This window comes from Amblyomma maculatum, chromosome 6 (assembly GCF_055883805.1).
Source record: "Amblyomma maculatum isolate TAMU_Amacu chromosome 6, ASM5588380v1, whole genome shotgun sequence".
NCBI lineage: Eukaryota > Metazoa > Arthropoda > Arachnida > Ixodida > Ixodidae > Amblyomma > Amblyomma maculatum.
Window position 1 is genome coordinate 39566935 of NC_139349.1, and position 22979 is coordinate 39589913.

The window sequence follows — 22979 nt, forward strand, 5'->3', positions numbered from 1 at the left end:
TGCGTTGCGACATCCAAATTATGCCGCGCGTCTCCATACGATAACTGACACGCGTTACGGCGCTGGCCATAGTAGCCATACGCAAACAAGTGTGGCTGTGCGTTGATCGTCGGAGGCGTGCGATTTACTTTGTCCAGAGGAGCCGGGCATCATCTCCTTCACTTAATACAGGCATCCTGTTTCAAAATAGGTTCTGCAAAATAAATGAACTGAGAGTTACACCTTATGAGTAATATAATCGCTGCCACAAGATCCAATTCGTCCCGCGCTCCCGCGCTTTCTATTGCGATGGTTTTGCTCGCAAGGTGACGCTGGCTTGCTAGGCGATCACCACGGCACCTAGAGGCTAGCGATTGTCCGTTTTGCCGTTTAGACCAGTTTAGACGAAGATTTATCGTAGTTTTACCGAACACTGCACATGTGTCATCTTCTAGGCTCAATTTCTTTTTTTAGCTGCTTGTTCTAAGGCATCCAGATCTAGGACCTAGCTTCAAAAAATACTCTTGAGTTATCATCAAAGAAAGATTCCTCCCTTTTAGGTCATGGTTTTTTTCACTCCATGAGGAACTGCAGGAAGCCTTTAATATGACGTCACGTCCTGAAAAGTTTCACTTTCTGGCCCAAGTGGTTGCCGCTGGGTTGCCGCTGAAGACGTGCGGATTTCAAAGCGTCGTATTTGAATTAGTGTTATCATTGTGTGAAGAGGAGAAGACCGCGAAGCGGAACTCTTAGCCATGATCAAAGACAGGATGCCGGAGCTCAAAGCGGTACGATCTTCGTCATTTGCCGACAGTTGGCTGCCCCCTTCGCACGGACACTTTTTCTCTCTATACACATACAAAGGTACACTTGGATCCGTGTCGGAATTACCAGCTGTAATAGGGTCACTCGTGCTTTGAAGAGCTAATGTTAGCGCTCGAAACCTCCGTTCATCATCTTGCGGTGTCAGCGGTTTCTTTTCTCGCTTTAATTGAGCTGCGCGTGCTTGTGATATCCTTGCTCGCTAATTTATATGAAACTGCTCGAAAAGTCGTTAGATCGAACTGTAGCAGCTGATTTTGCATTTCCGCTCAGTTCGCTCCAGCTCCATTGGATTTTACCTGAGCTTCTTTTGCTGCGTTTGTATTACAGCAGACCCGCGAGCATGCACGTATGCTCATGCATCCCACTGCACGTATACTGTTTGCAGAAAAGCGTCGAATATATCTGTTCGTTGAAATTTCATTCCACTCAAAAAACAATCGAGTCCAATTCGGAGGTTTCTAAATGGAAAAAGTTAATTTCTTCATTTACACATTGGCCCCTAATTTAAGAAATTTTTAGCATGGAACCATTTGGACAGCTTGGAAATGTGCCAACATTTTTTTTCACAAGAGAATGACATGCTTTTGTGGAATTCAAATCAGCAAATATGCATCACATACACCTATAGCCATATGGTACAAAGGTAATATTATCCACTGAACGCACTCTTGATAATGCTTATATGTACTCTATTTGCAGGATCCTCTTGCTGGAGCCAGTGAAATTGTCTGTTAAGTGAAGATGTTTCATTTATTCTTGCCCACAGGGATTGTGAAAACGATGAAAACAAGTCAGGATATTAACCTGCTAATATCATTATTTAGAAAACTCAATTTCACTGTTTGTAAGAGAAATATGATGATCTAACCAAGAATATCATCGCCTTCCTGTTAGACTTTTCAATCAAAAACTTTCCAGTTGCAAAGATTTGGGACACCTACTGCAATTGGGTCTCCATTTGGAAATAAAAATCCCATTTTGGATTTGAGAGACTGACCAACTGGATTTGAGACTCCACTTGGGAACACCATTCTCAATTTGAAAATTCATATGGAGTTTCTTTCCAGTTCTAATTGGACTAATTGGAAAACTCAACTGGTTCAATTGTTTTTTTTTTTTGTCTTGGCTAGGCATCATAGATCTGTACTTGATGCATTTCTTCATATGTTGGGACACCTGTTGCTGTGGCTGTGTGGCCTCGATACTTATTTTCTTATTTGTAGATAAAACACGCCGTGCCCGTGCTCATGAATGCACATTTAGGCTGAATCACATGTACACTAAATTTAGCGCGAACACGACGGCGGCACGCGTTGCGCGAAGTCTTCGCGCGAGCAGAAATGCATGTGTCGCTTGGCTCGTCGCTCGGATCTGCCAAAATAGAAAATTTCGCTCTTTCGCCCGGAAGTAAGCGTACGTCACTGCCGCTCATTTCGCACGCTTTCTTTATTTTGCTGTGTTGCAGTGTGATTGTGCACTACTGCGTTAATTTTTCCGCTTTGTGCGAACAATGGTGAACATCCAGGGATTCAAAGACCGTCTAATCGCAATTGAAACGAGAAAAACAAGGGGTCATGTGACTTCTCGTACTGTGCAAGTTAACACACATTCGATACGGTTTGTTGTAAATACATTTTACTCTGCCATGTTGTTGCAAAATAACTTTGATTCTTGCAATCGTTATGACTGTTGTTGCATTTGGCAGCAGTTTTGCGGTGTACGAAGCCACTATGCCAGCCACACAACCTACCCACAGTGTCATCGCCGTTTTTCTCGGTTTGCACTGTCGCGTGCATGCGTCTTGCCCAGTAGGCGACGGAGCGAACCATGATCACTTTCGCCGCGCCGCCTTGTCGCGTCGTCGCTCACTTTTTCGCTCACATGTAATTTTCGCTTTTCTCTCCGTGGCCTATTAATGCAAAAGCATTTTTTGGCCCTTAAATGGCATGGACAGCACCTGTCATCAGGTCTTGTCATCACAGTCTGTGGAAAGAGCATATCTGCACGAACTCACATTTTAGAAATCATTTCACCACCAAGAATCCAACCACCATCACTCCGCTCCTCAGCCGAGCATGCAAGCTAATACTCCACTGCCTTTGTAATGCTCCAATTGTCTACCGTAAGAATGCCAGACACTAAGGGAAAGGACAACATCGCCTGTAAGATAAAAGGCAAAAAATTAACAAAAATTCTAGAAACCTGTCCCAAGGTAGGGATTATGGAGTTCAGTGGAAGCATTTCTGTGCATGCAAAATTCAAAACAAAACAAATACAGTGAGTCTCCCATTAGACAGACTCATTGCACCATATAGCAAAGTTGACACAAAGCACCAGAGCACAACACCGTTTGGTGACTCTTGCCAGGGAGCAGCAAATGAGGCACGAGCCTCAATTCGCCCTTAATTTATAGCGCAAAACGCATGCCAGAAACGGCACAGTCATAAAGCAATAAACATGCAGCAGCATAATTAGCAGTGGCAAGAGAAGTGCTTTCACATTACTGCACCTAAGGATACACTTAAGTCTCCTCAGGTGCAATAATTTATTTTGCAATAAGTACCCTTGGAATTTTATTTTTTTGCCATTTTGTTGATTTCTCAGGTGCTCGTTGGGGTGGTGATGAAAAAATTTATTAAAGAGAGGGAGCCTGTTATATTCTAGTGATGGGATTGCACTTGGGTTGCTCGAGATCTGTGAGTTGCCAGTCGGCTGGTGGAAGGTGCTCAGAGTGAAATAAAGAATGTGCACAAAGTCTGCTTTGGAGCGCCACAGGGTGTGCATTTCGACGTAAGCAGTCCCGAGTGAACCAGGGCAAAGTAGGCAGGGGAGAGGAGGGTGTCGCATTGTAACTGGTGCCATGCCACCTGCTGCAATTTAGTGAGAGATTTTTCCTGATGGGGATACGTTAGACACTCTTCACGCTAGTGTAGAGTGATCTCATGATAACGCGACCATGGGATCTTGAGCTTCGCCTCAGGCAGCTACGGTTACTGATCGGCTGATGACACCTTGATCAAGCTAGAATGAGCCATCTGCTTCTGGGTGGCTGGCAAGGGTCGGGGCCCAGAGAAGCTGAATAGGTCAGATAGAAGAGGGAGACTGGCTTAGAAGTCAGAAGCCGGGTTCAGAGAAACGGCCTTTCTGAAAGTTTCAGACCGTGGTCATTCAGTCATACTGGTGTTGTATATCAATGACTATGGTCGCCTCCTCCACTTTGCAGAAGGCAGTGCTTGTTATAAGAGTGGTAGACAAGTTGGACACTGCCGCCAGTGCAAAGGCGAAAGAAGCCGTGTAAGAGGCTGCGTCAGTGTAAACAGTCTCTGGCTATGTGCGGTAGTGTTTGTGTAGGGTTGCAGCCGAGGCAGCACGACGAGCCGTGTCACATTCGGGCACATGTTCTTGTGGAGGGAGTGAATGGTGATGAGGTCTCGTGTGTTGGATGGAAGAGAGGTGTGGGAGTAATTCCTATTGTTTATAGGTCAATGGCCTCAAGAATGTGATGGCCAGCTAAGGTGGAGGAAAGCCAATCATGTTGAGCAAGTCAATGCTAGCAAGCATTTTCTCGCTTCTGCTTGATGTAATTCATGAAATAAAAAGTTCCAACAGTGCGCATAGCCTTCCACCTGCAGAGAGTGCATGAGCATGCCAAATTTTGTGGTGCCTTACCTAAACTTGGAAGTTACGTACCACTGAGTTGGCCGTATAGTCAAAATAGGTTGGACACCAGTTTTGGTCAAGTTCAGACGAAGTCAAATTTCGAAAGTCCAAGGGGGCCAAGTTTGTGGGACAGTCCACATCCTTCCACGGACAGCCCTTAAAAGAAAAGGAAAAAAAAAATGTGAAAGAACTTGTCGCATTATATTGTTTTCAACAATGTTATAAAAGCAGAAATTTGTATTTTCTCCAGTGTTAGCAAAAGCTCCCAAGCGAATGTGTTAAAAAAACAAAAAGCTGTCTACTATTCTTAATTATCACCAGATGACAAGACTAAGTCCTCCCCATCAAGAGAGAGCATACCTATACACATTTTTACAAGCCAATACAGATATGCGATGTACACAGAAGGCCGTAGCACCTCCATCGCCAACTCTAGTTAACAGCTAAGGATGCAGCCTATATGAATGCATGTAAACAAATTTTCAAATGGAGTTTTTACTGTATGTATAAGAGATGATGCCTTATTAAGGAAAGCTGATTGTATCCTAGAACAGATTGTTGAAGTATGAAATATTTCAAACCCTAAGTCTGTTTGAAACATTCCAATGTGTGCTTGCCAAAGACTTTTTACTTTTCAGCATTCTGTCTAGACTCTACTTGGCTTTTATTACAAATGGATGACCTCATTTCCTTATATTCAAACCTCTCAGATAGGCAAAGTGAAAAAGAGTAATACAGAAGGTGTTTGTTTTTCAATTATGTTACAGAAATACTTTTAGAGCAACAATGAGGTTTATTTACCAACTGCACACAAGGAGACCCTGGTCGGAGAGCGTTGAAATGTGCATGCCTTCTGAAATCTTTTCAAGCCTATTTTCTGACCTTGAAGGGAGTGTCCCCTTTATGCGTCAACCTCCCGTCCCACAAATCACTGTCACACACGCCCACAGCTGTTCCTTATAGAGACGATAGGCGATTCTAGTCTTTCTCGCGACGAGCCAAGGCATTGTTCCCTCAGGAACAATGGGAAAGCCCTAATGTCATGCTGTGAAGATGGAGCTGGTGAAAAAGACCTGTCGAATATTTAACTAAAGGTGCAAGAATGCCTGTCCCAGCCTAGTAAACATCAGCACATCTTATATGACCTCATGACATGGCTGATTTGGCAGGAGCTGCCAACTCGTATCTATCCTTTCAGATGGGAGGGTAAGATTGAAATCCAACTCTCCAGAGCCCTTACATTAAGAGTTGGACACATTACCCCTAGATCATACAGGCACATTCATATGGCGTGGTTAAGCGAGGTGCCTTACATACAACTGTTAAACAAAAGATTGTGGAATGAAAAAGTAGTTTTTAAAGTGCTGTTGTGTTTACTCTTAAGGCACAGCTTGAACGCCCCCCCCCCCCCCCCCCCCCCCCCCCCCCCCGAATTATTTTAAAATCTACTAAACATTCTAGAGTTTCCACACCATTTCTTCTGCCTCTCTTTAATGTGTTACTATATAACAATAAAAGCTGGGAGACTGTTTTAGCACCCAGGTGTTTATATATATTGAAAATTTGAAGGAGATGTGTCTTATAGCAGGGGAGACAAAAATGCTTAAGGATAGCTTCATTTCAGGCTTGTGCCAGTTATAAAATTTCTTTTACAAAAAGTGATAACTTCCAAACAATTGCAGCAACAAGCCTGACATGCTGTTTTTCGCTATCACTTTCTGGATGCAAGATATATTCATGATATCCTGTAGGTCGTGATTGTGACACCATTGCAAATTTGTGAAATTGCTCCGGGCGCAAAAGTGCTACCTCTGCCATAATGCTGTTTCTATCTCTTTTTCTTGAATTTGTGGCATTCTGACAAAGTGGAATTTGTTCTTAGCTTACTGAATAATGTGTGCATTATACATGTAAAATAATCAACAAAATAAAAAATAAGAAGTATTTAGATAGTTTGATTGCTTGCAGAATCACCGCCGACTTTGTAACACAATGCAATCCATGTTGCCGTGAGGTTAAATCGTGTTGCAATGTTATTCAAATATATTGCAGGCTCTACAAGCAGGAAATGACTTGCATGAAGATGGGGCTGTACTTTTGGAGACTTTTCGTACATTCATGGAGGAGTCCTTTGCAGAGGTGATATGCAACCTTTTGTTCTTGGTTGAGAAGTTTCAAAGAGACTGCGGCGTCCTGCTTTAGAGAAATTGTGCTTGCTTTCATTCTTTTCTCAATAAGATCTGAAACTTCAAAGTTCTCAAAAGCTGATCACTGTGGCATAACGGGGTATAGATGTTGCTTACAACCACCTCTGGTGTAGAAGTCATGGTGCACAATTCTTCCAGCCATTATGTAAGAAAATATTTGTCATAAGTGACAACTTATGTGACAAAACTTGGAAAGTATTAAGGAGCAGAATGTCGCGGCTGGCTTTATGCTGTACTTTTGCCAGACATTTGAAGGTGGTTGGGCTAAGCTGGCAGTAGGCTTGCTTCACCACCATTCAGCAAACGTACAATGTAGACCATTGTTGGACACTGCAGCACATGCAGTTGTGGGTTGAAAGCATTGGATATAACTATGGCGGAATTGGAATGGGAATTGTGAAATTGTTGATGGGGAGGAATGTATATATGAGTGTTCTTGGTTTTAGGACCAGTTCTGGGCTTTCTTCGAGCTAAAAACTTACTGCCGCATGATTCTGTGTTGTCCTATGCTGTCGAGATATTTTTATGCTTTTTTGGCGCAGAGAAAAATAAAAGGTTGGTCTGGGAGGCTGGCCTTATTTCCCACTGTAATGAGCTGAAGATCCATGGCAGCCTAATATATGGGTAAACCTTTATATTTGCACATTTATTTGCGACATCTGTGTAGTGCCAGCAGTCATGTTGTGCGAAGGGACCTATACAGTCCCCATACTGCCTCTCAGGATTGTCTGCGTATGTGCGCTGTAGAGCACATGAAAGAATATTTGCATTCTCTGTTTCAGGTTGAAGAGATTGAAAGGATTGTGCACAACATTAAGCAACAACACGTTGCAATATTGTCGTCACCACTTCAGGATGAGAGTGAGTTGCCACCGGCCCCTCGCTTTCTGGAACAACGGGAAAAGCAGACAAGGAAATGGTTTGAATAAGATAAAAAACACAAAAGATGTGAGAGGTGTATGCAGGTTAGAATTGCAAGTATACAAAAATGCGCTCGCACTTTTTTTTTGTATATGCTGTGTATACACTTTATCTAAAGCATACCTAACATTGTAAAAACATAAATGACACAAGGATGGTTATTCATGTAAATGCAGCAACACAGATTAGAGAGCATATGATTCCGTGACCCACCTCCTGCTACACTTTATTTATCGAAGATAACGAGGTAATTTTTGCATATATGCTATGACGAAAATTTTCTAAATGGACCACTTAAATGGGGGTTATTGGATAGGGAGCACTTTCAAATGGAACCATTTGGCAAGTGGGACCGATTCCTTGTTGAAAAAACAAAACAAAATTGAGACAGAATTACATATGATTTTATGGACGTCACTACAAACACACAGGCATACTATAATGTGCACAAGAGGCTAGTAGTACCACACACACACAAACACATATATGCATCCACTGGGAATATTTTTGCTCCCGTTTGTGTCCTCTTGGTTAGACTCATATTGACACCAGTGAAGCTTGCCTATGAAGTTAAATTATTTCAGGAATATTTTCTGCAGTGACAGCAGAAATGGTGAATACAATTTAGTAGGTCAAACTGCCATCAGCTCTTATTATAAGAACCGCATTAGTTCTGCCTTTTTGTAAAAAATGCAAATGATGTATATGTCACAAATAGACCTTAACAAGTCCACTTGTCATTTTGAAAATTGAAAAAAATTTATTTCCAGTAATATACAGAAAATGGGCCTCGGGCAAAAAGCTACAACGATAGCTTGAGAGATGCCCGAGGCCTAGTAATGGCAGAGCAACAGGACGTGTGACATTAAGGCGAAGATATACATATATAACATGAAAATTATGAAGCACAGAAAGAGCACATATATACAAATGAAACAGCAAGTTAAAAAGTAGCACAGTAAATTAACAGCCCACAATAATGTAGCAGTATGCACGAAATATGGCAAAACGTAATGAAAATGAAGTGACTATTCTTCTAATAATGTAAGTGGGACTGCTTGAATTCCCACTTGCGTTCTAGTGGAACCACTTTAGTTCCCGCTTCATATTTTCACCTAATGTCTCTGGTTGAATTGTTGATAAATCCAAGAAGCATTCATAGCTCCTCTACAGAACAAGCAAGAAAAATTCAAATTCCAGAGCACACGACCGCACTAGTACACTAGTAATTTTAGGATGCATGTGCCAGGGAACAATTTTGCCGTCGCACTGTGTTACGACCCAATCTCAGCTGGTGTCAGTATGCTGTTTGCTGGAGCATGCACATCCACTGATGCTTGCAGGCTTGTCAAGTGATCAGTTTGTGTAACTGTGCTGAAGGCATTCTCTTCTGCCCACTCATATCCTGTAAACTTTTGCTTCTTACTGTGGGTAGTCAATTGTTTCATGAAAACCCGTCTGGCAAGACGACAACATAGTAGAAAAACGAACACTTGCCAAAGTGATGAAAAGAAAAGGGAAAAAAATTGATGTTTCGAGGCCCGTACAGGTCCCTTGTTTACAATGGAAGCAGATGAATGAAAAAAATGGCTTATGTACGGCTTAGATGACGTGATGAGTGTGCATAAGTTACTGTGCATATGCGCAGTAACTTCCCTTCCATGCAGCCCGGATGAGCATGAGCAACCAAAATATTATATGAAGCATGCTTAAGCACTGCCTCTCAGCAGTCTTTCAAGAACATGTGATGGTTTAATGCAACAAGAGTTTGACCATTGAACTGTGCTCTATAAAATTATGGTCAGAACTTTACATACATGCATATGTAAAGCACAAATGGCATGCATGTGTACATAGGAAATATGTGAGACACAAATATGAGTATTAAGCTGGGAAAACAAGGGAAGGGAGAAACATGGAGAAAACGTAGCGGATAACTCCAGGATAATTTCATTAAAATAAGGTGATAAAACTGGAAACAAACTGTAGCACAGTGTTTGTGACTCGGGCTTACTATTGGAGGAGGCTTACCACAAATTGTAGCTGGCTAGCCTTCTCATAATTTATCTCTTGTACTAATCATCTTTCTTTCCCACATAGATATGAAACAGGACTTGGAAATATTGATGGCAGATGTTACCAGGATTTCCAATAAAGTGCGAATGAAGTTGAAATGTATGTTCTCTTATATGTTCTTTAAATGCATGCCACTTTTTCGTGTATGCCACCGCATATTCCAATTCTCAGTTGTAGTTGCATGAATGTAGGTATTTTCTAAATTTAGTATTTTTAGATTGTTTTGTGTCAGGGATGTTCTCTCTCTTTCATAATTTTTTTGTCCCCATCATGGTGGATGTGCAAATTTATCTGCATATCTGTCAAATGCAGCCTCCAGGTAACTTGATACATATTGACTGTGACATTATAGAGCAATCTTCTTCCTCTGTGCGTGCTTAAATCTAGGTAAGGAATACAATGTGGAATTTATGGTGAGGACAATGAGCTATCATTATTCTGGTTTTGCTTAACTCAGGTCTTTTGGAGGTGGTATTTTTGTCCCATGAACATCACTTCTAATAAAGATTCCATCCATCTTAGATTTAATTAGTCTTTCTGAATAACTCTGACAAATTTTTGCTGCCTTTTGAATCCGAATTACTCAGACTAAAGTTTAAATTTTCAGCTTGATAGCCTGATTTTATATTTGCAGCCGGATACTAGTTCAGCACTGTATAATAATGTGTTTTTCTGGCATCAACGCATGTACAGTTCATTTTCTGGCAACTTCATGGTTCTGGTTTGTTAAAGCAATACACAAGTTTTATTGGTGGGAATACAAATTTTCAGAGTGGTGCCATTGTTTCGGCCTTTTATCTTGGGCCATTCCTTCCCAAACATGCTGGGAGTGACACTGAGCCATTCTTGATTAATCTGATAAATTCCATGCTTTTTTTATAACTATGGGAAAGGCAGTTGATTCAAAGATGCTTTCTGAAAAAAAAAGATATCAACATATTAGCACACTTTAACATGCTGTGTGCAGTGTGGGTCACCGATATGGTATAATTTATTTTAGTTTTATCATTTTAGTGGGGCAGATTTTATTGTGTGGTCTAAGAAGGAGGCCCTTATATTAGTAAAATCTACTTCAGGTTAGGACCCTGCTTTCTTTAATGGCCTGCCACAAACAGTAATGTTCACTGCGAAGTGGGTCACTGATGTGTCTATTCATGCAGTGTGGCCAGAAATGCTCGATCACATGATGAAGTGGGGCAGATTTTTTTGGGTGGTTTGAGAAGGAGGTCCTTGCAATTTCCGCCCACTTCGTCAAGTGATCGAGTATTTCTGGCCACACTGCATGAATAGGCCCATCAGTGACCCACTTCGCAGTGAACATTACTGTTTGTGGCAGGTCATTAAACAAGGCAGGTTTCTGAATCAGAAGTGGATTTATTTTTGCACATTTTTATTTTAACTTAGTTGTCCTAAAATGTTGCTAAGTTTGGAAATTTTATATAATTTTTTCTCCTTTTGGGTCTCTCTCTCTCTCTTTTTTACTATGTTTTGGGTTTTCCAAAAAGCCCTACTACTGCAGAAAAATAAATGTGAGCTTTGGTATTTAAGCAGTTTTGTGACATAAAGTGAATAATATATGCAAAGCCATTTGACTACTATTTTACAGTTTGCCAGATCAAGTAAATAAACAGGGTGTTACCTATCTACATGACTGTTGATTTATTAAGCTGAAATGCGAAGTTTTTCTGGAATCAGTATTTGTATCTTGGGGAAATAAATTTTTGAAGTCAGGCACTTGCTTTGCTATATGCCTATTTGACCTTCTTGTAAGTAATTACAATTGATGGTATTCATTGTATGGAGGCAGCCAGTGCATTTCCAATGTGATGTCGCAGTGAGACTGGAGAGTTTAAGATTGAATGATTCTATTTCATTTTGTTGTCATGGCTATCACTCATAATTGCCTCAGCTATTTCAAATAAGACAGTTCAAAACTGTTTTATACACGTATCTGCGGCTATCTTTCTAAGTTGCGTAAAGGTGGAGCATACAGAATTGTGGAATACTCATATTCATGTTAATAGAAAAATGAGTTTCTTTTTGAAAATTTTAGTTGGCAGAAATCAAGCACAGCTAGCAACAAATATTATGAATTGTGCTTCTCGGTTATCAAATAAACAGTCTTTTTTTTTTTTGTATAAGATATGATTGAAACAACAGGCTTCAAATGACCATCTTTGTTTTTGCAATGCAGTGATGAAACAGAACATTGATCAGGAGGATCGAAATTTTGGGAAGAGATCGGCGGAGCTCAAAATACGAAAGTCACAGGTGAGCTTCAGAGCAGTCTTGTTTAACCGCTTTAACTCAGAAAGTGCATATTCTTATGTATCACTTCGGGTAACCTTACTGGCTCCTATTATGCATGTCAAGGGTTTTCTCTCTTTTGTACAACACTAAGCTGATTATAACTATGTTATGTATGCGTGATGTTAACAAATTTAGTCCCTGCGGCATTGGTGCAGTAGTTAGGGCGCTCGACCACTGTGCCCAAGGATGCGGGATCGAATCCCGGCAGCAGTGGTCGCTTTACGATAGAGACGAAAAGCAAGGCGCTCGTGTGTTGTGCTATGGCAGTGTACATTAAATAACCCTAGGTGGTCGCAATTTTCACAGCTCTCTAGTATGGCATCTCTCATAGCCTAAGCCACTTTGGGATGTTAGACCACATAAACCAACCAAACCTAACAAATTTAGTTAAGATTCTGACATGTGCTTGCAGCCAGAGCAGCTGGCAAATGCAAAACTGAGTTTGAAGCTTTGCATTTGAATATTATTGTACGCTTGTGAGTGACAAATTTGGTTTGACAGTTTTATGAAGGCTTCACATGAAATGTATGTTTATGTATCGGCTCCTCTTTGTGCCTCTTCTGTAGATGTGGGAAATAGGCCACGGATTAAATTATGAAGCATAGAAAGTTTGTGGTGATATTGGTTGCCATAGTCATTATAGTATCAAGTATTGCCCATTTTGAGCTCCAGCAGTTTTTTTGCCTTGCCAACTGACACTTTTGAACATTGCTAAAAATAGTGGAGAAAAAATTTAAAAATAGACTAACAAAACTTGAAATTGGGCTAGATGGTGTAGAACTATAGTGGCTTGAACAGTCTTTAGATTCAAAAAGAATTCTAGCTTGTTGAGTTTGCTGTGCCTCTGGTCACTTGCTTGAAAAATGACCGAAAAAAGTCGTCACGCTCTCCTTCCTATTGCATGTAAGCAATGAGCATTCACAGGGTCCATACGTTAGGCTTTGCAACACCTCGGTTCTGGAAATTTCAGAGAGGTTGCTGGCCAAAAGGCACATCAGATATGCATGAAGGGCAGTGTATTGTCCATGCTGCTTGTATGCTGCATGGACAGCGCGGTATCACTGACACTTTTCTCACATGGTAGGCAGGCTTAAAAGCTCCCATAAGCTAAAATGTTGTCTTTTTATGACACAACTGTTGGGGCATAAACTTGCAGAGTTTGAAGTGGCCTGTAAGCACTTATCTCCCATTTAATGTGTATCACATATTGAGCACTTAAATGTGAAAAAATACCCCCTTTTTTTTTTTACTTGTGCGTTATTGCGGTTGGTGTCTTCTGTCGCTACTCTCTAAATTCGGACCATTGGTGGCTTTCAGGAGTTTGTGTGCAGGTGCTGGGGCTGAAAAGGGAATTCTCGGTGCATAGGTCTTATTTCCTCTATATGCCTCTTGTTTTCCTCTCTCTCTCTACCTGTTTTTTTATTCTTTCTTACTCATAGCAGTATTTCTGGGCAGCCTTGCTTGCCCCCTGCCTCTTCTCTTTGTCTTGCCTCACTTAATAATACTTGGCCTTTGGTTGCTGCTGCATTCAGCCTGGCTTGAGGTTTTGCAACTTGAAATTTTTTGTGCGCTATCACTCACTCTCCCTCTCTCTTTCTCCTTCTGCGTGATTTGCTCTGGGATTTCTTCTTTTGTGCTTACTTTTCCTGTGCCAAGTTTCTGCTTTCTTGTCAGTTTCCTTTGTTTGCTTTATTTTTTTTTTAACCTTTTCCAATACCCAGTGCTTTCAAATACTACCCCGAAAACAGCAGAATTCCACTGAGGACACTCCCATATAGTTTACTCCCATATCACATATGGTACCCTGTGTGCATACTCACGTGATGTGTGCCTAGCTCCCATAGCCAAATTAGTCAAATTGTTTTCAGTATTGAACAAGAATTTCAATTTGTTGAAGGCAACAAAGTTAGTTCAAGCACAGCAATTGCCTATGGCTGTTAAGTCAAGCAACATTATTTTGCTCATGTGAGCAAAAAGGAGAAACATTTGGCATTTATTTACTATGTTTAGTTAATGGTTAGCAGGCTTATCTTATTTTCAAGCTTTTTGCCCTAGGGCTAATCTTTGGCACAGTATGGTTAAACATGAAGGAGTTTGGTCCAGCCCATTACAATGCTCTGGGATGTCCTGCAGAGTCCAGGACGTCCCTGGGATGTCAACTGGTGTGATGCCCATTGGGAGGGTACTTGTGCAATACTGAGCAAAGGCGAGTCTATTAGATGATGAAATCATTGCGAAAACTTGTGAAATAAAAAGTGCCTTCACTTATAGTCACCTAACAAACGTGCCTTTTCTAAGTCTATCAAAGTATAACCGATGTGCACATAGCCTGACTGCATAGATTTAACTTTAGTGGGAATATCCTGCCACGTTTTAAAATTTGTCTGTGATGTCAGTATGGACCAGTCACATTTGTTGCCTTAGGGAAGACACTGCTCAATGTTATTTGGGTCAACATTGTTGGAGGGTATAAACAAGAAAGAAATTAGCAGCACATATACTTGCGAGGCGTTCGCTGTTTGCGTGCATAGGCCCTGTTGCTAAAGTAGTGACTGCTGCATTGTAGTGCCAAGAGCAAAATACGAGCATGAGACAGCTGTAGTCTAGATAGTAGTCAAGAATCTTGGCTGGCTTTCCTTACCTTGGTTGTTGTTTCTGGATTGATTTTTTCATGGAAAGTCGTAAGTATCCATAAACTAAAGTATCTGCAGAAAAAATAATCCAGATATAACTATGGGCACTGGTGATACCCTGTGATGTAAAAAAAAATATGCAATTTTTCTCACCATTTCTGAACTTTTCGTGTTCCTTTCTGAGTGGAAAAAAGATTTGTAGCTCTTACATGGAGGCTGTGGAGTACTATATATGGAAATAAGTGCTTACCTAATCTGCTTTCGCTGGTTTATACATGGTTTTGTGAATAACCAGGTGGTTCTTTTCTTTTTGACAAGGCTTTTATTGTTCTCTTTCCTGGGCTAAGGCAGCAGGTGCTAAATGCCAGTAATATGTAGTTATTTTATTCAGACTGATGGCAAACTCTACATCCGTGCCTGTCATTGTAGTTGATTACATCAAGTTGTTCGCTCGATGTAATGAAATAAGCTGAGCAGCCATTGTGCAAGTCTTCCCTGTAGTAGGCACATTGCTGACATTCCCTCTTCCATGTCCTAGCATTCGGCGCTTTCCCGCAAGTTTCTTGAAGTTGTAACAGAGTACAACAAGATCCAGAACGACTACCGGGAACGATGCAAGGACCGCATCAGGCGGCAGTTGGAGATCAGTGAGTCAGAAGAGTTTCTTGCATCCATTCCACTGGCATCTGTGCTCATTTCATCGCATACTTCATTTTATGTTTATGTAGGGCTTGTATGCAAAAAATATTTTAATTAATTAGTACATCATTTGTCAGTTCCAGTGACAGATAGAAATGTGCAGCAATGTTGCTAAGCTTAAAGTTTGACTCCATTTGAAACGCGTCTCTTTAGTGATTCAAGCACAGGTGGATAAAAAAAAAGAGGGAGGGAGGGAAAGTAGCTTGCAGTCTTGTTTGCACATCGCTTTATAAAGAAAGGGAGAAATCATTTTCACAGATGGTCTCTTACTCAATTTGTAACACACATCTGAAGCGTCGTCGCCTGTAACATCTGTAATAATAGCTTTTTCGAACCGTTCCGTGCCGATATTTTCTAAAGTGCAACGATGCATGACCGTTCAAATACGTACACTCTTTAGAAGGAGCGAGAGTTCTAATTACGCTTTATGCATAGAGTCAACCAAATGCAGAACCATAATAAAAAAAAAAACATTATGGACTTTTAACTCTTCTAAACCTAGATACGGAGCAAGATCTGTGTTTAGCTTGGTTGCACTTGTTGTTACGCTTGAATATCAAAGGTCAAGATCATTGGAGTAATCGGTTGGCGGAATATTAAGCAGCCTACTTTAAACCAAAGAGAAAATTTCTGGCTTCTAGGTCAAATTTTTCCACCCAATGACCTTGCCGTAGATCACTTGTTCTAAAACTTGCTCCGCAGTTGATTGAAATGAATATTAACAACAATATTGTGCAAGAGTCAACTAGTATTAGTTCATGCGGTGATTTAATAACACGGTGCAAACCGGCAATATCAGTGAGAATTGGCACGTGTGCATAATGCATCAGTTACAGTCTCTGTGTAGTGTCACTGCCATTTTATTTTTCTCAGCCTCAGTTTTTTGGAAAACATGGCAACGGTTCTTATACTAAACCTTGTGAGATTTTCAAAATAATAATAATAATAATAATAAAAAAGAAATGTTGAGGCCACCACTGACAAGAAGAATTATGCGCTCCCTACATCCGAGCGCAGGGTCTCAGGTCCATTTTAAATACTGATGGAGGATCTCGGACCGACCGAGACCTCCTTGATTTTAAGCCCAGCTAGCACATCCTCCACCCGTCGCATGCATGTCCTGCTCCATGCTAAACATGATGGACGTAACCTTTTGTGGCATAGCGGTATTCGTTTCTGCCTGTGGTGCGCTTGTTGACTGATGCGGGAATCGAACAGTAATGTAGTGTTCTACTTTCTCGGAGGAATGCTGCAATGTGAAACATTGCTTTTTAATATTACAAGTTATGGGTCTCTATCTTGATTACTTCCCTGTATTTAGTTTGCAAGTTTTTTACAGCCAATGCAACAGGTTAGTGTTTTGTGTTCATGCTTCGTTTGTCCTGTTTGCGTTTAATTTAATGCTGATGCATCAGTTTCAAAATTTCATGGATATGTATAGTAGCAATGTGGTACTGCTGGTCAGCTGTCTATACTTTTCTCTAACGTGATGTGCGTTGATGTTCAGTAGGATTTGTAATTAAGTTTTGTTGCAGCTTTCTGCTGCTTCTACTTAGTCAATGTGCTTGGTCTAAGTGCTCTGATTAAGTGCCGTTCCTCTGTGCTGCTTATGTTTGGCCTATTCATGTGTCGTATTTGTTCAGACAAGTTTATTTTTTCTGCAGCTGGGAAGATGACAACAGATAAAGAAATTGAGGAGATGTTGGAGAGTGGGAACCCGACCATCTTTACTCAGGGTGTAAGTCCTTTTTCTTCTATGACAATATAGTGCTTGGCTACTTGGCTGTAAGACTAGGTCGGAGTTCTGGATCTTATTAGTATCGAGGAGAATAGGTTTTTTAAACAAGGCATTACTTGCCAGCATTGCAGTAATTGTTTTGTTTCTAGTTCCTGACTTTCGGTATCTGTTTTGCTATTTTTGACATGGCCTGAAATGTGAAACACTCTTTGATCTGCTTCTGATTTGACCTGATTTGAGCCGATCCACTCCATCCTGGATTATGTGTGACAATTGCCAGTTCGATTCATGTCACTTAGTGTTTTCTTCCGATTTCTGCCAAATAGCCTTCCATCGAAATAATTGCTCGATTATTTCGCCCTTTTGAGAAGCAGCAAAATGTTTACGTACTTTATCGTGAATTTCCTTGGAGATCATCAATAGTTTTTTATGATTTTTGTTTTGTTTTGTTTTGTTTTGTTTTGTTTTGTTTTGTACAACATATAAGGATTACATTTGAATACCCTACTGTCAGAGTGAATGATCGCTCTGGCCTATTTTACTCTCCTACGCCTTTTTGAGAATGCAGTGTGCTACTCTAAGGGGGAGCAAAAAATATCTCCCTGCTTCCTGCATAGGCTGCTCTCTTTCCGATATAGTTTGGAAGCAACAAAAATGTGCTATTGCTTGACGCTCTTGCATTTGCAGATTGTGATGGATACACAGAAGGCCAGGCAGATGCTGGCTGAAATTGAAGCCCGCCACCATGACATCATCAAGCTGGAGAAGAGTATGCGGGAGCTTAACGACATGTTCACGGACATGGCTATTTTGGTTGAGAACCAGGTGAGAACCTGTGTCCTCACTTTGAAACTGAGCTAGGCAGCTCTACTATCGGGCATTTAAAGAAATGACAAAACTAAGAAATCTGGAAAAAGAATAATGAGGCAAATTTATTAATTTTAACCTTGGCTTTCTTTATATACAACAGAAGCATTTTTCTTGCCTGCTTCCTAGCTGTTATGAAGCCACTCAAGTTAAGGCAAATCATCTCATATGTTGCTGGGCACAACAGTGTGAGGGAATTTAAATTACTAATTGTTGTTCATTCTTCCTTATCACTTTCAACCTGTAGGACAAGAACAGCTTTCTTATGCCTTCATGTGCTTTTAGCACGAGGTGTTTTTGCTTGCTAACTAGTGTTATCGTTCGAAATGGAGCTGATACCCATTTGGTGGTATGCTTTACGTGTTTTGCCCTGCAATATGCTGAAAGAAGAACGTTCAGACAACAGCTGCTGCGTTACAGCAATACTTTGTAGTCGTTTCTTCTTTCACTGTTTGTCTCTGTGTACTCCCGCATAGTGCATAATGCCCTGTAGTCATTCGACTTCAGGTGTGGCAGAGAGATAGTTTCGCATATCCTTTCTCACATTCCTGCACCTGTGGTGGCTTAGATTTACTCGCAAAGAGTGATGGATTTTATATCATCATTTTTACGTCTTTTCTTTTTGTCTTTTTTTCAAGGGTGAAGTAGTGGACAGAATTGAGGAGCACGTTGAGAAAGCGGCAGTCGACGTTGATACCGCCACTCAGGATATTGAGGAGGTCATTAGTCATCGAAGCAGAGCATGCAAGGTGAGTGCAAAAGTACCTTTGCGCTGGTTTGTAGGATGCTTTGCAGTGGCCTAGACCTTGATTTGGGTATTTTACTAGAATGCCTTCTATAATGGAACCTCATTTATGATATCTGAGGAGTTGCTTAAGAACTTTGTGCTACTTGGGAGTTGGAAGATTAGCAAAATGATATTTATGGCTCTAGCTCCAAGCAGTCTGGCATAACACAGATCTCCTTACTAGTGCAGGTTGTTGGGCTAGTTGGTGAAGTGGCACATCCAAGAAAACATGCATAAAATTTTACCATAATTACTGCGAGGTTGAATCAGCGCACAAATACCAAATGCGCACCTCTTTCCTTTTCTTTTTATCTTGGCACATGCTGGTCACAGTGTGCAGACGGAAAATTTCAAGAGGGCTGTAAAAACAATGTTCCCGCCAAATTTGTTTGCTATATCTACATTGCGCAAAAGTGTATGCACATATGGAAGGTGGAAGGACTTGAAGCGGTCTTTTTTTCTTTTTGTAGCATGACACAGGGAACATCAGTTGCCACTCAAGCCTTCGGATTTATTTAAGCAACTTCTCCATCTCTGAACAAACTACCAAATGCAGAAACCCAGTCTACTCTCAGTGTTCAAGCTGTTGGTCTAAATTGAATTTTACCCTGTGCACGCAGGACTTCAAAAGGGCTGATCTTAAACAAGAAAACACGATGCTGCGCTTTACGAGCTTTCAATGAGAAGAATCTTATGGTCACAGTGCTTTCTTCGATTTTGGCATGTAAGCCCAACAGGGGTGATTGTCATCGGTAAAAAACAATTTTAGGTCTGAAAATTGTAGACTGTTGTCTGTAGTAGTCCAAGGGCAAAATTCAAACTGTTGGACCAAGCAAAAATCTTCCTCAAGACCGAGTCAGCGACAACAGAAATATTTTCTTTCAAATCTAGTTATAGAAGGATTCAAAATTCGTCAACGAATCTAAAAATGTTAGCACTGCTTTGGTCGAGAAGATCAGCCTTCATGTTTTAGTCAAATTCAACTAAAAAAATGTCTCACATAAAACCGGTGCTACACAGAAGCCAATTCATATAATTCAGCACTTCTGCACGTAACACCCACTCCTAAAACTAACTATCATTGAACTTTAGTACTGGCTCAATAACTCTAAATAAGGCATCCGCTGAAATACCACGTGAGTTTCGAAATGCCACTACACCAGCCACTTCCATGCACTCATGAATAGCCAAGAAAAGTTCATTATGCAACATCAATTGAACAATTCCTGATGATTGAATCCTGATGCTGATGAAGGCTGATGATTGTTAGTTTTGAGAGTGGGTGTTACATGCAGAAACACAGAATATGAATTGCCTCTTGTACGACGCTAGTTTTATGCGAGATATGTTTAGCCAGTTTGACCAAGACTTGAAGGCTGGTTTGAACAACCAAAGTTTTCTTAACGTTTTAGATAGGTTGGTGATTTCTTAGTCATCTTACAGTTAGATTTGAACGATGATATTTCTGTTTTTACTGAGCCAGTCTTGGGGGAGTTCTTCACTTTTTTGCTCTTGAACTACCGAAGGACATCTGTCTACCATTTTGAGATCTAAAATTGTTCTTTACTACCCCTGTAGGGGTGGTTGTTATTATCATTATTATTATAGTTATTATTATAGTTATTAGCCATGTTTGAAGAAACCATTGTTACCATAGAGCAGACTTAGTTTTTGTATTAGGTAGTTTGTTCAGAGATGGTAGAGGTGCTTAAAGAAATGTGAAGGCTTGAAAGACCCACTAATGTTTCCTATCTCATGCTCGCTAAATAAAAAAGACAGTTTCAAGTTCTTCCATATGTGCGCAAGGTTTCGCACAATGTTGAAAGGGTGGTTGACAAATTTGGCACAGACATTGTTTTTTTAGCCCCCTTGAAGTCGTCTCATCTGTGTACTGTGACCGAGGCAAAAAGAAAAAGGAAATATATGACATATAAAACACTAAACTGAATTTGCTCCTTGCACCGTTGATGTGGTGTATATGATCTCACTTAGCTGGCGCTGTGTACATAGGCCAGACAGGGCACCATCTCATTGGCAGGCTGAGAGAGCATGCCGATTCCCTTCGTTTTTTCGGTGGCTCAGACCTGTCATTAAATTGCCTTGGATGCAATCACAACAACAGGAATGTAAAAGGACACAACAGTGCCATTTTCTGTCTGTTCCACCGTTGTTATCGTGCTCAGTTCCGATCGGCAGGCCCGGGAACTTGTCGAAGCTCTTAAGATTAGGAAGATAAATGCTTCCGTGAACGAGGCATCGGAGGACCTTTTCAAGAAAGAAGGAAATTTTCCTTGTGGTAAATAACAGCTGCTGTTCCGGCGCTTCTGTGTAGTTGTTGGGTTCTACAACCTTTGTTTTCTTTCCACACTTGGCCACAAAGGCCTTAGCTGCACTCACTGCTGTTGTTAGCAGGTCGTGCGCAGACTGCTGCTGCACAGTGACACACCACGAGATGTAACAGTGTTGCCGTTTTTGCACAGCGTTACTATTGCTATCGCCAGCCAAGTTGCGTCCACTGCATGATGAGGGTTCTGTAGGGCCGCGCTCGCGGCTAATCACTTGCAGGTGCGCGTCTCTACATGCCGCCGCCACCCGCCTGTTTGCTTCTTGTGTTGTGGACGCGGTCCCCCTTCTACAAGCGTGCGCGTTTGGGGAAAGCCGACCGGACCGTCGGCACCGGATTTGCGGGACCGTTTTAGCCCGAAGGTCATTCATGGGGAGAGGCTCAGCGGAACGTGCTGCCGAGTGCTCGCAGGTATTGCAGCCTTTGTAATGGCCGGTAACAAGCACCTAAATGACCCTTAAGCCTTTTCTTTACACAGCGACTCTGAGCAGTGCAAAAGGCTGTCTCGTTTATCTTGTCTGCAGATGCGACAAAGAGCGCCCGAAGAAGCACTCAGAATTTGACTCGGGCATTGTCCTCAGAGCGGGAAAGCCTGAAGATCCCCTTTAATTCGGCGTCAGGCCTTCAGCATGGTGGCTGACGGATCTTTCCTTTTCCCTGTCGTTGCTCGTAGTGGTAAACACGGGTAGCGCGGGGCAATGCACTGTGGAAAGGATTTAACCAGCAGCGGCAGCGAGGATGGGGAGGCGGTGTGCGGGAGACAAGTGGGAAGAAAGTCTTCAGACAGGAGAGAGTTCGACACCCTCACCGGAGAAAGAGTTTCGCCGTGCTCTTTGTTTGTTGTAATTTGTATTGCTAGTGGAGCCCTAGGTTAGAGGCAAAGGCCAACCCATGGGGCTGTGCCTATCTTGTTGATGTGTGGGGCTGGCCTTTGAAAATGACCGCCCCTATTTTTTTGTTTTGTGAAGGTGTAAAATGGGATGTAATTCAAGACATTTCAGTCCAGTCTGAGCTGGGGCTCCATGTGTAGGCATGTAACGCGGCTGTTCTGCTTAGGCTCTAACCAGTTAGGTCGAAGAGTAAGGTAATGCAGTGTGTTCTTTTTGTAAATTCATTTAAACTTCCAGTTTTACCCTCTGTATATATATACCATGCTGTAAATATATGCTCTACCATCATCACCTTCAAGTACGCCTCCTGGCCTTCTCTACGCCAAACTACATGACAGGAAGGGTTTAAAAGAACCTTCTGAAAAGGAACGAACAACATAAATTCTACTGGTTCCTTCCATTAGTCGCCTAATACTATCTATATCTTGCACCAGCTGCGTCAACCCTATTTTTTCAGCACATTTCTCTAAGCCTACCTTGTTGCACAGTTCTGCGCTGTTTCTCCTTTCTCCTACATTTCCTTTCCACTGGTGTGCACTCCGTCACCCTAAAAGGTCACCAGTCATCTGTTCTCAGCAATGCATGTCCTGCCCAGGTCTGTTTCCGCCTCTTGGTTTCTGCTAAGGCTCTCACAGCGTCTTCTAACAACATTTGCTTTCGCTTAGCTCTACCTTTGGTTTCCCCGAGTTGCACCATGTGATCCAACCTTTGTAGTACGTTTTTCCGGCCTTTAATTTCTTGAGGCTGGTTGATAATCAATTTGTTCTTTAATGAATATGTCACAAAGTGAAGATGCCCTCTTGGAGTGCTCCTGCTTTATGATACTCAGTCTTATACTTCTGTTTCTCGCTCTTATTTAAAATGAAAGCCTTTAATTGCTTATACTCGCGGCCGTGACCCTGTTCGTCCGACCACGAGAAGTGGCACACTTCTTTGTGAGGTTCCTTGGGATACCACGAGATTGTGATGTCATCACACAACACGTGATGGCGTGATGAAGGTAGTTAAAAATAAATAAATCCTGTCTTCAACGGGAATCAAAC

At 41.5% G+C, this 22979-nt stretch overlaps 1 protein-coding gene across 2 annotated transcripts in view; it reads left to right on the plus strand.

The window, feature by feature from the left end:
* Positions 1-382: 382 nt before the first annotated feature.
* LOC146185592 (syntaxin-1A-like) overlaps positions 383-22979 on the plus strand; it is a 29055-nt gene continuing 6458 nt past the window's right edge. For both annotated transcript variants that reach the window (XR_014708007.1, XM_084606511.1), the window contains exons 1-9: positions 383-767; positions 6517-6603; positions 7454-7532; positions 9693-9767; positions 11863-11939; positions 15150-15258; positions 16975-17048; positions 17736-17873; positions 18554-18664. Coding sequence is in view for 1 of the 2 variants with exons in the window: in XM_084606511.1 (XP_084462637.1) it covers positions 735-767; positions 6517-6603; positions 7454-7532; positions 9693-9767; positions 11863-11939; positions 15150-15258; positions 16975-17048; positions 17736-17873; positions 18554-18664 (783 nt within the window). In the remaining variant the exon portion in view is untranslated. The remainder of the gene's footprint in view (positions 768-6516; positions 6604-7453; positions 7533-9692; positions 9768-11862; positions 11940-15149; positions 15259-16974; positions 17049-17735; positions 17874-18553; positions 18665-22979) is intronic.